Here is a 15,162-nt window from a genome sequence, read left to right as displayed (position 1 = left end):
GTATATCTAAGCGTAAAATCGTCTGACAAGAAAGTCAATCAATAATGCATTCCACTTTTTTCAACAAGTAAGATGAAGCCAAAAGTATAAAAATTTGTTGATGCCATTTCATATAAGCATGCAAGTAACTCAGGTAGAGAGAATACATAATAACAAGTTGACAGGTTTGAAGCGGTAAAAAAAGCTTTCAGATAAATTCAATTCAATTTATTATAACTTGAAAAGAATTTCAGGCGATGATCTTCAACACGAATTGGACTACTCCTGACAATTAAAAAGCCTTCTTTCATAAATAATTTAATAATGAAAATACTTATTATATTCATAAGGATGAGCAATACTAATAAAATTTTACCTAACCATACAACCTTACTTCCTCGTAATAATAAGCAATACAACAAGTTTTTAGTTCTTAGGGATTCCACAATGAGGGTTTATTATTGATTAATTTTTTATATCCATTAAACCTTTATCTAAACTTTTCTGGCATAAAATTCCCATCCGATTAAAGAGAGGTACCACCTGACCTTTCTTCCGATTATTATCCTTCATACACCTGAGCATGTATAAACATTTATATCAATATACACGAAAAAACATTATGACCAAAGGGAAGGGCTCATAAAAAATTCAAAACGGCTTAAGTAGCTTCAAAGTAGCGCCAGAACCAAAAACAACAAAACAACACGCCTCGAAAGTGAAAAGTACACAAAACAGGGCGGAGAGACCTGGTATGGGGGTTCCTAACTGGAGTAGGGCTGCAGCTTGTTCTGCACTGACCCGGAACAGAAACCAGACCCCAAAAAAAAAACGACCCAACTCGACACGCATGTTTATGTGCTTTTTACAGCTGCTCTTGGCTTATCTTTGGCCCAAAGTTTCTCCATGTGAGCGTGTGCTTGCTGGGAAATGATTTTAAAAATAACTTTTGCGGTCATTTCACTAAATGTTCAGGGGCAGGGGTCCATTCGGACAGGGCTGTGGGGATAAGGGTTAAAAATATCAGAGAGATGAAGCTGAATGCTGCGTGTTGCGGGTGGCTATAAGGTCGCATCAGCTTCAACCTTTTTTTTTTGTTTTACGCGTCTGGCAACTTATTAATAGGTTTTTAAAAGCAGTAATTATAAAGGGTGAGAAAAATAAATCTAGGCAAGTTATTTTTTCTCTAATTTAAAATTGAATAAATATTACAGAAAGAAAACTAAAATTAAGAGTAATATTGTAAACTGGTATAAAGATCGAATTTTCCTAAAACTTTTTAAATTCTTAAAGCTATTTAAATGAAATTAAATATTTAAGAGATAGTCTAATACATATTTTTACGTATATTATTGAACATTAAGGCTTCAAAAACAATATGCTGTTTTTTTTTCTCATTTGTGAAATACCGCATTTCGTAATCCTAAACAAGCACGGCTCCTTGTGTTTTTCCACGGGCTAATAAAATGTGTGGGAGTCGCTAAGAAATTGGTAAAAAGTTTTGCGTGTTGGCTGGCTTCCATTTCCAACTGCCAAAAAGATAAAAACGCACTTTCCAGGTAACAGTCGGGAAAATGTGGATGGAGGTTGGGGGACGTGAAAAAGGTGCGCTGGGAAAACTGAAGGAAAACACATGCACTGTTTTTGCTTTCCTTTCTTCTGTGTGCGTTTTTTTTATTATGGTTGAACTTTAACACGGCTACAATATAAATTAAAATGGCAGGCACTCTACGGGAAACGAGGGCTTTGGGGCATGGCCAATGAAGTTTATGTGCCGCGCACTTTACGCGAAATCACCCAGCACCCCTCGCTCCACCCTCCTCGCGTCTCCCTATTGCATTTTCCCTTTGGCAGCTGCCAGATGAAATTATGTATCTTACATACACATGCGGCTTACAAATTAGTAACAAGAGATTTTTCAATAGATATAAAAATTTGTTGGCCCCAATAAATAAAAATCGATTTATTAAAAACTATACATTCTGTTCGCCTTTCTATAAATACTCGTATCACTTGCCTTTTAAATAAAGAAAAATAAGTAAACAAATTATTAATGTTTGTGTTTAAGAAACACTTTCACAAAAACTTGTTTATATTTGGTTTCAATTCTACTATTTTGCCCTGTGTTGTATATAAGAAAATATTCACATGTGAAAATGTACAGGCAGAGCCTACAAAAAGTCAAACAGAGACAAAAACAGCGCGGCAGAATGAGATAGCGGAGTGGCAGGATGCTGAAACAGATTCGACTCTTAATAATTTCCGCACTCGAGTTGATCGAAATCATAAAATTTTATGAGCCTGCCAAGAGCCGAGTAAGTGGAGCCTGTATCTCTCCCTTTTTCTGCCCGCCACTCTACATCTCCATCCGCTTTTCCAGCCTGTGTATTGGCAAAATGGCTGCCACACTCAGTCACTCAGGAAAAGTCGGGAAAAAGGCCAACAATGCGACAGATAGACAGCCAGACATGAAAAACCGAAGGGCGGGCCACGAAAGGAGGCTGTCAGGGAACCTTTTTTAAAGCCTACGGCTAAATGAGTGTTAAAGTTATACTCGATTTTTTCACCACATACTCGGGACGAACGAATATGATAGATGGTTAAAAAAGTCCGAGGGGAATAGAAAAAAAAATTGGACAAGGGGGAAATAAAAAATGGTTCTGTCTGAAGAAGATCTATTGATTTTGGTTGTAATGTCATTTTGCTTAAGGAAAAGCAATTTCAAGCTATTTCACCGATAAGTAGGCAAGCAATAAAGGCAGACAATTCATATTTTCTTATTGAAATCGATTTTGTTTATAATATATAATATTTTTACATTCTATAATATAACAACATCTTTCTGAATAAAAAAAAAACTTTTAGGTCAAGTCAAGAAAACTTTGACAATATAAGTCATGCGCGTTTCCTTTTTTTTTTGCCACCTTTTTCCAGCAACAATCCCAGCTAAATCCCGCCCAGATTTTCTTAGATTTGATTTTCGTTTACCATAAAAGTCAAACGCTGAACGTTGCTGCTTTTCTTGAGTCCCAAAAATTCTGACATCCTCTGGCTTTCAGTTTTCATCGTGCTCGCATTATGAGGAGCTTCTACCTCCTCTTTTTCCGCTGGCTACAATTTGCCATTACGTCGATTTATGCGCTGCTGGGACTGGAGAATTCTTCACCCCACTGCCCCTGCTAAATAATGCACTTGGGAAATTAATTTTCCAACTCTGGCTCAGCATTGCGAGCACAGAACGTCTTCGGCTGCATTAAGTCATAATTTTCGTGGGAGGAAATTACGGGGAGAATTGATTGAAGTTTTTCCAGTCAGAACAGATTAATACGATTGTGCAATACAAGCTGCTCAATTAGCGGAGGGGCCTTTGAAGAACTGGGATTCCCAGAGTATCTCTACCCTCCAGCTCTCTAGTAATTATGTTGTTTGTGCATGGCTCTCGATAGCTTCTTGAGCAAGGCCGAAAGGCTACAAGTTTCTGCCATTTCCCTACGTGTTTTCCACGTCTCCCAAGGCTCTCTGTTCGTTGGGAGGACCTGGAGGGTGAAATAACGGGAAAGGAGACCATGTTAACCATCCAAATGAGAGCAGCAAGGCAGCCATGGAGAACCTCCACAATAAACAACAACAGAGGCAGCGACAGTAAAGCAAACATTAAACTGACGAGGGGTAAAAACAGAAAGGATCTATAGACTATTAAGTACCCCATAAAAATATAAGTTATTGATAACCAAATCGGTTAAATTTTCGTAAAAACAAGGTTTTGGTAATGTGGATATTTTCATGTAATATAATATTTCCTATAATTCATATTTATATTTGTTGCTTAGGCTCTAACTACTCCAATGTACTCCCTAAGTTCACCATCACTGAGTATTGGCGGTATAAAAACAAAAGCCAAGGCTGAAGCTGTTATGTTTATTATGCCAGGCATGTGAGTTAATTCTTTGAACTGTTGAGGTTGTTATTGTTACTTAACGTTGGTAGTAGAACCTCCCTTTGCCCCTATTTTTCCCTCCTTGCCTGATCATTATTTTTATTTCAGTCGCGTGCATGTAACACAAAAATGTTTGATAAAGATGTTATTTGATACCACAAGCACACAACCTCGAATAGATAAGGTGCCTGCACGAAAACACAGGGAAAACTAAAGGAAAAGCGGAGAAAAGTTGGGGCAAAGGTGTTTCATACTTAGAAGACAATAATCGAGGGAGGGAAAGTGGGTATTCTACATAAAGTGAAAAATAAGTTGTCGCAGCCAACTGGCAACTAAAACTAGTTACTTAACTATGTGGAACTACATAAATAGCAATTAAGTTTATAGACAAAGGGAGAAGTTTAGCATAAAATGAGCAACTTTAAATATGGAAGAGAAATCGAACTCCAGTAGAAGACAAAAACTTTATGACAACGGTGTTAAATTAATAACAGAAGTAAAATTAAAAGTTCCTTAATATTAATATAAACTTGAAAATATATCAATTTATTGAGAATTTTTTAAGTTTCCAATAAAGAGGTATTCCAACTACAGCTTTAAGAAGACCACTGTATAATCAATTCCCCCCGAATCACCGATGGCATGCCGCATTCCACTTAGTTATGCCCAAAACCTAATTACAGCTACGGTCATAAGACATTACTTCTCATCCACGGAGATTTCCGTTCAAGGAGCTCCAACCCTTAAGGTGGAGTATCCTCGCTAACGACTGCATCATTAACCGAAGTAGGATTTCTCCAGGCAACCAACCAATACAACCGCCCAAAGCCCCCTCCAACAACCTTATTATCCGAAAAACCGAGTAGAATTATCGACAGCGAACTCCTTTTTGGATACAGAACCAAAAATTCAACCTAACTGATACATTTAATTTTATTTATAACGCACGCATGGCCAACGAACAAGAAGTCCTGAGTGTTGTATAAGCATAAATATTAATGCACTCAGCAAGGTTCGGGGATAAGGATAAGGATGTCGTGAGCAGTGTTCGGGATACCTGAAAGCAAACTTATTGGCTTATTAAAGTCTAATGCTACACGGGTCTGTGTGTGTTTGTGATAATGGAGCCAAACAACACCTCCTACAGGAAATCAACCGTTTAGGCCAGCTACACAGTAAAAAAATTGATCAATAGCATTATTTTTGATCCGAATTTAAAACGACTCACAGGTTATAAATGTGTGAAAGAGTGGTAAATAAATAGAGGTGTATAGTGGTATTAAAAATTATACATTTAAGATAATAAACATCAGTCAGTCATAAAATATTAAATGTTGTATTCGGTTTTTATTTGTTAAAAGCAAAATAATTTTTTTCCTGTGCACCCCTTTACCCCTCTAATTGTTTCACCTAACCATTGAAGTCGAGTTCAACGCTGAATATTAATGCCAGAATTTTCTGCTGCCCGCCGCTATTTAATATCAATGCGGATTCCCCACCGGCAGCCTTATAAATATCCCAAAAAAAGTGAGAAAAGGAAAAACTTTTGGCCGACAAAGTTAAGCTCATGAAATGGTCAAAACTGTTTAAGCCTTGGCCAATATTGGGCATTAAGTAGGCTTTGATGAACCATACCCATGAATAAGAAAGAAGCTGTCCAAGTTGCTAGCCCTCTCGATTTTATGACGTTCAAAAAATCAAGTCAATAAAGTTTCAAGGATGGTTCACATGCCCCCGCTCTTCGAGAACAACTTTCCTACTCAATTTTTGCTCCGCCACATTTTTTGTTCCTCTGGTTTTCGGCATTTTTAAAATATTTATGTTATTACGATGTGCTTAAGTTTATGAATTTGCCAAAGTATTTAGTCAATAGCTTAGCCTGGGGAAAACAACAAGAACTTTTCGATCCTGCATATTTTATTATACCTTCCATCGAAGTAAGTGGGTAATATTTATGGGAGTAAAGTCTTGAATTTATGTCCAAAGTTTTGGCTGCTTAATGTGCGGACAGTTGAACAAAAGGCTGAACCACATTATGAAATCTTAATAGATGGCCGGTAGAGGAAAACTAGTTTAGCTTTCGATGATAGATGCTGAGATAAATACCTTTCCGTTCCACCTCTGTATTAACATTTAATTAGGTTTTCAGTACAATAAACCTTGAAAATATGTATTTCCAACTCTTAATCGGTTCTTATATTACCGTAAATTAGTATTTGAATACTAAAGGACAAAAAATTACTCACAAATTAAACGAAATTAATTTGACTGCATAATTCCATCAAAGAAAATTTAACATTTAATGTTATACCTTTTATGCCTGTTATCGAGTTAAAGTCAAATGTCGCTTTGTTATACCGAATATCAAGAGCAATTAAATTGCAGGAGAAGCCATTAGCCTTTGCCATTAACAAATAATATTAATCAGAGCGTACAGAAAATCGAATAATTAAATTTCAATACCGAATTTCAAGAGATGCCAATAATGCATGTAAAACAAACAAATGAATCCAATTCAAAGCGTCCAAGAAACTTGAGTCTGAGATTGAAATTACATTAATTTAATGAACATTTTAATGCTGACACTAACAAACAAATGCGATTGGGAATCGGCCGACTGTAGTTTTCCCCTCCAGCGATTTTCTCCGTGAGCTTTCGGAATTGAAATAATTTAGGGAGGTATATGCTGAGTGCAGCCCTGCATCTGACCATTGTTTTCAAGGCCCCAAACGACCCGGCCCGAAACTCGAGCAGCGGCAATTTCCGCTCCAAATGCTCCACTCGGCAGGGGAAATTATTAAAAGCGAAACCGGGCGCGCTATTATTTTTTGACACTGATAAATTTACGAAGCTGGGCGGAAAATGTGGAGCAGCGAAGACCTTGTAGCACTAACCTCCTCTAGAAAAAGCGAGGACTTCATGGCAAACGGGGAAGTAATATAAATCGGTCCCCGGGGATAAATAACTCTATATTAGTTATGACAGTGTGTGTTTGGCAACTGCATTCGGGTTGTTTTTTACCATGTCTGGGTGTATGCTTGTGGCTTTTTTAATTGTTAACCAGCATTTCTTTATGGCCAACATAATTATGCAAATTAATTTCATGCAAATATGCAACGCCACAGCCAAAAGCAACTTTGGCCAAAGCACAAACAAAAATTATTAAATTAAGTTTCACACAGAGTTGGTCTGCTATCTAACCAAATTAGTTCTTGTTTTACGACTGGAAGCAGTAGGTAAATAAAAGTATTGGCTATACAATTAGTGCAAATTTAAATGGAGATCTGTATGTGTCAACAGATAATAATTGCAAATTTTAAATTTGATAAAGGAAATGTCAAATCTTAATAATTTGATATTAGCTAAACACCGTATAACTAAAATATTGAAACAAGAAAGAATTGAATTCAACTAAACCTTCTTATTTTTTATTTTTCTTGACGCATCTCTAATAATGGTTTATATACTTGGTTTAACAAATACTTTTTTCAAAAGTTATAGTCAGAATGGAATATTAAAATGAACAAAATGAATACTTTTTAAACTTGCATAATTTTATCAAAGACCGCTGTTTAAATTATTCTATATAAATAGTACCAAGCAAATTAAACAAAAAATACTTTCTTTCATTTCAGACTCGCAATCCTTCGAAGTCAAACCCAACTAATTTCGCAGTCCTTTTCGCTCAAGACAAAGGACAAAAACCCGATTTCGAGGTACGTAAATAAGTCAGAGTGCACTCAAAAAATGCATTTGGTCATAAATAAAAATAATAACAAAGACCCACAGACCTCTCTAAGCCCCAGCCACAAAATATGCCAAAGACAAAGCGGAAAGTGCTAAACTTTTCGTGCTGACTGTCACAAGTAGAGGGCAAAAGAAGGGACAGCGAGTTTTGGCGTTTTTAGTTGGTAAAAAATTCAAAACTCTGGCCAAGACTGCTTCGCCCCACCCATTTTTAGCTGAAGGGAAAGTGGGCGTATACTCTAGTTAAATTCTTCGAGAAAATGTCGCGCATTGTTTGACTTGAACTATGCTGTAAGTTATTTCTTTATTTTAAGTCACGCTCGACATTAAGCAAGTCTTTTTATTTTGCATCCACTGAAGTCACACATATACGCACATTTTCCAAGCGCGACTTTTTTGGAAATTTTCAGGAAAAGCAGGAAACCTTTTCTTTGCGACATGCTTAAGCTCAAGCTTTATGAGGCTACTAAAAAGGGGAAGTGAAAGCACAGGAAGGGGTGCAGTCATATATTAGCGCAGTGTGTGTGTGAATTTTTGTGGCCACTGAAAATAAAACTATGAAAGTGTATTTACTTTAAGATTTTTAAAGTTTTTTTTTATTGATAGTACCAAATACTTAGGTATATGTTAAAAAACGTAAAATACTTGTTCAAGTCTTAAGAAAAATATGAAATGAAGATATATCTAATAGTAGCATTTTAGTGTTTATCTGTTGTTTCCCATTACTAAAACTCACTTATAACCATCTCAATAATTAGTTACTTCTACTTAGTGTCCTTAAAGGAGTAAAATTATTGTTGAACAGATGTCTAAAAAATATTTTTTAATTTTTAAAAATTATTTAACGACCCTCTTCTTCTTTTCTCTCTGTGGACCTGAGAATGTTTGTATTGGCGCGTTTGCTGGTGTTAAGTCAGCTAAAAGCCTTTGGTCCAACCACTTGAAATTTCGGGTGCAGCGTAACTTTTTAGAAACGGATGCAAGCTGAATTACACGAGATAGAAACGAGGGGAGTTCGGAGCTCGGAGGGCGGTCTTCACAAAGCCAGATGACTATTTGTGGGGTGGCGAGAATTCCAGGGGCTTTCGGGGGTCACTGAGCCCGAAAAAGTTTTATGCGAGCGCCAAAAGTGCAGTCAACGCACTTAGGACCAAAGTCTAAAAATATGAGTTGCGAATGGGATTGCTAAATGTGCAGAAAGTGGACCAGAGGGGTGCTAGAAACGGGCATCCAAAGCTGGAACTGCGAAAGTTTTCGTTTAAATAAATGTGGCAGCTTAGCCGAAGGCAGCTGGCTGTGGAAATAAATTCCGTAATGAGGCGAAAAGCGGCTGGGAGTTTGTTGAAATTGATTAGAGGCTAACCAGAAATCGTCCTTGAAAATAAAAGGAAATCATTTTATATATTCACCATAGACAAACCAAATGTAATGTCTGTTCTATAAATAAGAACTTAAAAACTTTATTTTCCCTGTTTTAAATATAAGTTTAATCAAAACAACTGTTTTACTTCAAAGCAAATAATTTCACACCTCAGTTCGTGTCAAATATGTTATTAGTTTTTTTTAGTTGTAATATAAATCCTTTTCAAAGCAATCAATAATTTTAATTGATTTCACTTTTAGATACTAACGCCTAAATACACAATTAACAAGAATGCAATTATATTTGACATACATTTTAATTGCTGAAATGTACTTAAATTAATTTAATTGGAGTTCTTACATTAAAGCCACACAATATCAGGCACTCGCATAATAAATTCCATTTTAGGACCGAACTGAAAACATGTGATTCTATTGTTACAATGTTTATGCTTTTTTGCTGCAATACTGTTGCAATATTTGGTTAACTTTACAGCCTTTGAACAGTACTTTCGTTTGTTTAACACATTTTCTAGTGTTTGCCTCTCGTTCTAACACTCTTCTGTCTGTCTCTTTCCAAGTACATTTTGCTGTTTTCTCTGGTAAAATGATTTATTGCGTAAATTTCATTAATTTGCTGCGCTGTCATAAAAACGACAGCAGCGCAGAAAAAAAAAGTTGAATAAAATAAATTTGATTTGCTCCTGTATGCATAAGCTTATGAGTGTATAAGTGTGTGTGTGCGAGTTGTACGTGTGCGTGTTAAACAAATTTTTATGGGCCACCTACTGGCGATGCACACACTCCAAATGGTATTTATGGCCCGCCGCCAGAGAACTCATTATACATAGGATCCTCTTTGCCCCGAATTGGAATTTTAAAATTCTTGTACATTTAACGCTTTTTTTACATTTTTATTTGCAATGTCAAGAGCACATGTTCAGGATTTTTGGTTAAGACTACGTGTCAAAAATTAAAAATGACACCCACTCGTTTCTAGCCACGTTTATCAAGTGATATGCTGCTTATTTTGGGCATGTTGTTCCTGCTCCTGACTCCTCATGCATATAAATCCGTCCCTAATAGATCGTGTCTAATTTATGAGCTACGCGAGCATTACAACAAACGTATTACATCACACTCGTTCCCATCCACATGCGTGATTACGTGGGGTTTCGGGGAATTTAGGCTTTCATTTTTTGGTATACTCTTTCAGAGGGTTTTCAGTTAGGTTTTATTATTACTTACATTATTATAATGTATTTATTATTATTTATTATCAATATATTATTATTTAACAGAGATTACCTAGAGTTAAAATCATATTTGAGTTATAAGATTTTCATTTCTTAAAATGTTGGCAGAGGACCTTCTATAAAAGTCTGAATAGTTCGTAGAAATGATCTCTAGTATCACATATTTCTTTTGTATAAAATTCTAGTTGCAGGGTATATCAAAATCCCTAGTTTCAAATTAACTCCCCTTGCCGCTCCTTATTTTTTTTGGTAGCATTCTTCTAATTTACGCTTTGCGTGCTCTCGGCCAAAAACTCTTGGCCCGGCTGGAGCATTTTCCATTAAGTCTGCAGCTGCTTTACTCATAATTCATGCCACCCACACACTTACACACACTCACACCCCGCACCCATACACCCAAGAACGGAGAGACAGTCACAGATTGGGGCATGTTAATTTGTAGGCCAGTGCAGGCGGAAGTCCTTTTTGAGGTCTTTAAACGCAAATGAAAGGCAGGCCGAAGCTTTTACTGCCTGCCATGAACCCATGTATCACTTGTAATGCTGTCTCCCTCTCCTATTTTCCCTCCCCCTCACACTTCCAGTGCGTGTTGCTCTAAATTAGATTTTCATTTGAGTTTGGCGTTGTCCTTTCGGGATTCTCCCCTATTCGTATTTGTATGCTAGTTATCGGACAAAGGACCTCGCACTTAACGACCCAGTTGTAAAACCCTTTTAGAGATATATGTATACCGCAGCAGCGAACGACCAAATCAATGCCAAAATTAATTAATTCAGTCAAGTTGAAGGTGTCATAAACAAAGTCATAAAATCAAAGTCAGGAAAAATTAAAATTCAGCTTTGATAAAATTCAAATCAGTCACTTTGAAATATTTTTCTATAAAGAATATAATAAATTAATAAATACAACATTTTAAATATAATTAAATTTTAAATTCTAACCGATTTGAAAAAAATATTTGCTCACTTTTTAGATACCTTATGTAATACTAAGACTTATATAAGAAACCCAAAACAAGACCCGCATAACGCCCAACTATCTGAAACATTTAACCGTTCTGAAGCAGCAAAACAATGTGAAACAATTAACTCATTACAGGCGCTCATTAAGTGCCACAAGTTGATTAAAGCCTTCCAAACTTTTGCCGAAAAGAATGTTTGAGATGGGATCCCTGCTCCCAAGCAAAAGTCGCCAACAATTTGCTCCCTGGCGGGACTTGTGACAAGTGAAGTGCCTCTCGAAATATGCCCAAGATAAAAATGTTTGCTGGTGTTGGGTGTTTGGTTGTTGCTTGTTTGGTTGTTCGGTTGTTCAGTGGTGGCTGTTGCCTGTCGACAAAACTTGGCGATGGCAAACTTCTTAAAAATACTTAAGAAGCGATAAATATCGCAAATATACAAACACACCCATACGCACATGGTGGGCGTCCCTTGTGATTCTTGAAAGTTAACTCAAGTTGCCTATTTGTTTCTCTTCATATTTATACCACGCTTTTCGGTCACCCCAATTTATTTATAAGATATGTATATAGATATACCACCACCGAAATCTGTTGCTGTTTTGTTTGGCCTGTTCTCATTATCTTTTAACGTTATTATTACGTTGCATACTTTCTGGGGAGCTTAGCTGTCATGCCATCCCATTATTTTGTTGCCTCTGAAAGAAATTCCCCATGCCTTTGCCGCCTGTTTGCTTGATTATTATATTTGTTTTGGCTTTTGTTTTCGTTCCGCCGGCTTTGCTTATTAAAAAGTTGCCATCGATTATGCGAAAAGTTTGACATCAAAATATTAAAAACTGGGGTTGGGAAATGCTGTTGCCTAGCATAAGGCGTACCAATTTGGCCTGAAATTACTTGAGGGGCGCTGAAAAGAACTTCAATCGAATGAGAGATCAGAAATAAAAAACTTTTCCAGCACACGCCCGAAGAGTCAATATACCAAAGGTTGGCTAATTAAGAAAAGGTGTAATATTCCAGTGTTAATTTGAGTACAGGACTATTAATGAATAATGAATTTAAGGACATTTAATTGGTTTTTTATAATATATAAAATACTATATTTTTTATATATTATATTATATTAATTATATTTTTCGTGTTATGAAATTTTTAATTTGTTATTGGAAAGGAAAAAATTATAAGGGTTGTCTACATATGAATTGAATTAAATAAATAGCCCTGACTGCAATTGTTTTTATGTCCCATTTTTATAAAAAGCCTTCTGGATTGATGCCCAAAAATTGTTTTCAAGAGTTTTCCGCTCAGTTTGCTTGGGAAAATTCCTTAGTAAATAAGTAAAGACCTCCCTTTATAAATTATTTGTACATATTTACAAGCACACACTCCTGCTGATACTCTGGCAAACAATGAAATCAATTTAGAATAGACTTTTCAGCACACATATCGCCTAAGCCTAATCTCATCTCTCACTTTTTGGCTGTCTCTTTGCAGTTATTATAGACAAACAACCGGCGGCGACTAAGCCAAGTCTATTAACAGGGCAAACAAAGTAAGCTGACTCTTCAGAAAGGAACCAGAGAAAGGCACAAGAATGTGAGCAGTGTGCAAAAAAAAAGAAAGATATTCGGAAAGGCTGGCAATGAGAGGGCCAAGACGACAGGGGGCTCGGGCCAGAATCGAAACAGTTAGCTGGCAAATCGGATTGCGAATCAGCCGTATTGACACAAGGAAATCGTTAGCCGGCTTAGCCAGCAAGAGGCCAAATTTAAAATTAAAAATATAGCAAGCCAGTTCGGGGAATCAAAGTGATATGCTAATGCCCGAGTCGCGGCGGAGTGTGGCATGAATATTTCATGAGCAGAGCGATGACAATAAGCCGGCTCCGGGAATAAACGAAGAGCAGTAGAGTGAAACCAGGACGATGACGGAGCTAAGACGAGCTAATGGCCTGCACAAGCAGCACTCCTTGAGGGATCGACAGGTGCATCCCATGCTGCACTCTCTGGCGGATCACGGTTGCAACCTGAGCAGCGGTGGCAACAGTGCGGCCAGCACCACCAGCAGCAGCACGGCCACGGCAACCACGGCACTGGGTGGTGCCCCAAACGGTGGTGCCGCCATCACCTCTCAGCGGAGCGTCGAGTTCGACGAACACGACATCTTCTACGTCTCGCCATCAAAGCGAAAAGGAGCCACATCAGGTGGGTTGCACACCAATTAATTAATTACCGAAGTCTCATTAATGCCAATCAGAGCTTTGGGTAGTCTAGGCTCTACTATATTGTTAAGAGCTTGAGTTGGTTAAACAATGTCAGTTCCTTGGTTAACGAGGAAAACTATTAAAAAGAATATGGCTTTAATGAGCTAACGCTTTGATTGACATGATGATCGGCACATTGATTGATCGGAACATTGATTGATCGTCACATGAATGTTGTTACTAACCCTCCCTTTCTTTTAATAAGCCACATCAGATAAACTTTTGAAAATTTTAGTGGTACGATACATTTTTAAACTATTTATGAACCCAAAACCAGGGGAGTGTAGGATATAGTGACGAACGAAATGTTTACTTATATGTCACTCTTCCAAAAATTAATATTTTTAAAAAGTTTAAAAGCACAAAGTTGGCTTAAATCTATTGAGCATATTTTTGTAGAAGTTCAAAGGTAGAATTCCCATGGAGTTAAGTCCTACAGCTTTTGACGTGAACCAAGCATTTTGTCACATTTAAAAGCCGTAGAGTAAGGTGACGAACTTATAAATACACACTTAACCTCTATTTAAATGGAATTAAATATACGAGTATGTAAAGCTACAACATACTACAGAAATCATTTAAGAAAAAATTGATAAGCTTAAAGACTTATTATTTAAGCCTTTACTTAACAACAAAGGTTATTATAAATATTTTCTGAAGATAAAATATTTCTTTGCCTTAACTCAACTTTGGTCTGAGAAATTTGAGTGAAAATCAATGTAATAACATTAATATTTTATATCTCCCTGATAGGTTCTGCGGGTAATGTGGTGACCTTCTCGAATTTTGTGAGTGAGCAGCGGCTCACGCCCTCCTCGTCGAATCGCGGATCCCTGAAGCGAAGCAAGGGGCGCTCCAATCAGTCCCTGTGCAGCTGCGATGCCGGCGACGAGGCCCAGCTGGATTTGCAACCGAATGCGGCAAGGCCGCTGTTCGAGTACAGTCTGGAACGAAAGCGTAAGACGCACACCTACTCCTGCGAGCAGAACGCACAGATACTCATGAGACTGGAGCGCGAGCGTAATCGTAAATTATCGCTGACTGGCACGGAAACCGGATTGGGAATCGGACTGGGTTTGGGAATGGGTGGAGCAAGTGCGGCACCAGGACCGGCTGGAGACCCCCAGGTGAGTGAAATCCCGCCCCACTTTGTGTAATTGTAATTGTAATCATGAGCAGCCAGCGGCACGTACCTCCACCTGATATTCCATCCGAATTTCGGGGTGCCCCTGCAACAGGCAAATGCGATAAGCAAACAGAGCGTGGCACGTAGAAGGTAGATGTTGTAGTCTAAGAACCAACTGACTGACACCTGCCACACCCACGGATTCCTGGGGTTCGGGTTCAGCCTCCAAGCTGATTCCTAATTCCAAGGGGACTGGCTGTGGATTACGGCACATATGAATTTTGACAGTTGTGGCAAATGCTGCTCGGAAGTACTTCGAATCGATAAAATATTTAGCATGTCTCAAAGTGGATTTCAAAGATTACTTTAAAAGTTAAAATATTCTCAGTTACCAAAAGGTCGCTTTGCAGATTTCTGAACCTAGTTTACAAAAGTGGCATTAGGATAAAAGAATATTAAATATTTATTTTGAGTTAAGATAATTTCTTTGTTTTTTTGAGTAGGGGTAATCGAACAACTATCGTAATCAAGTAG

General features: G+C 37.5%; 1 protein-coding gene across 1 annotated transcript in view; it reads left to right on the top strand.

Moving 5' to 3' along the window:
• The window catches only part of LOC108019120 (uncharacterized), a 129,989-nt gene that overhangs the window by 58,167 nt on the left and 56,660 nt on the right, over positions 1–15,162 (top strand). The window contains exons 4-6 of the mRNA XM_017086852.4: positions 7,552–7,632; positions 12,734–13,443; positions 14,256–14,629. Coding sequence (XP_016942341.3) covers positions 13,164–13,443; positions 14,256–14,629 — 654 coding nt within the window. The 5' untranslated portion in view covers positions 7,552–7,632; positions 12,734–13,163. The remainder of the gene's footprint in view (positions 1–7,551; positions 7,633–12,733; positions 13,444–14,255; positions 14,630–15,162) is intronic.

This window comes from Drosophila suzukii, chromosome 2L, assembly GCF_043229965.1.
Source record: "Drosophila suzukii chromosome 2L, CBGP_Dsuzu_IsoJpt1.0, whole genome shotgun sequence".
NCBI classification, from domain to species: domain Eukaryota; kingdom Metazoa; phylum Arthropoda; class Insecta; order Diptera; family Drosophilidae; genus Drosophila; species Drosophila suzukii.
This window is presented reverse-complemented; position numbering and strand designations above follow the sequence as displayed.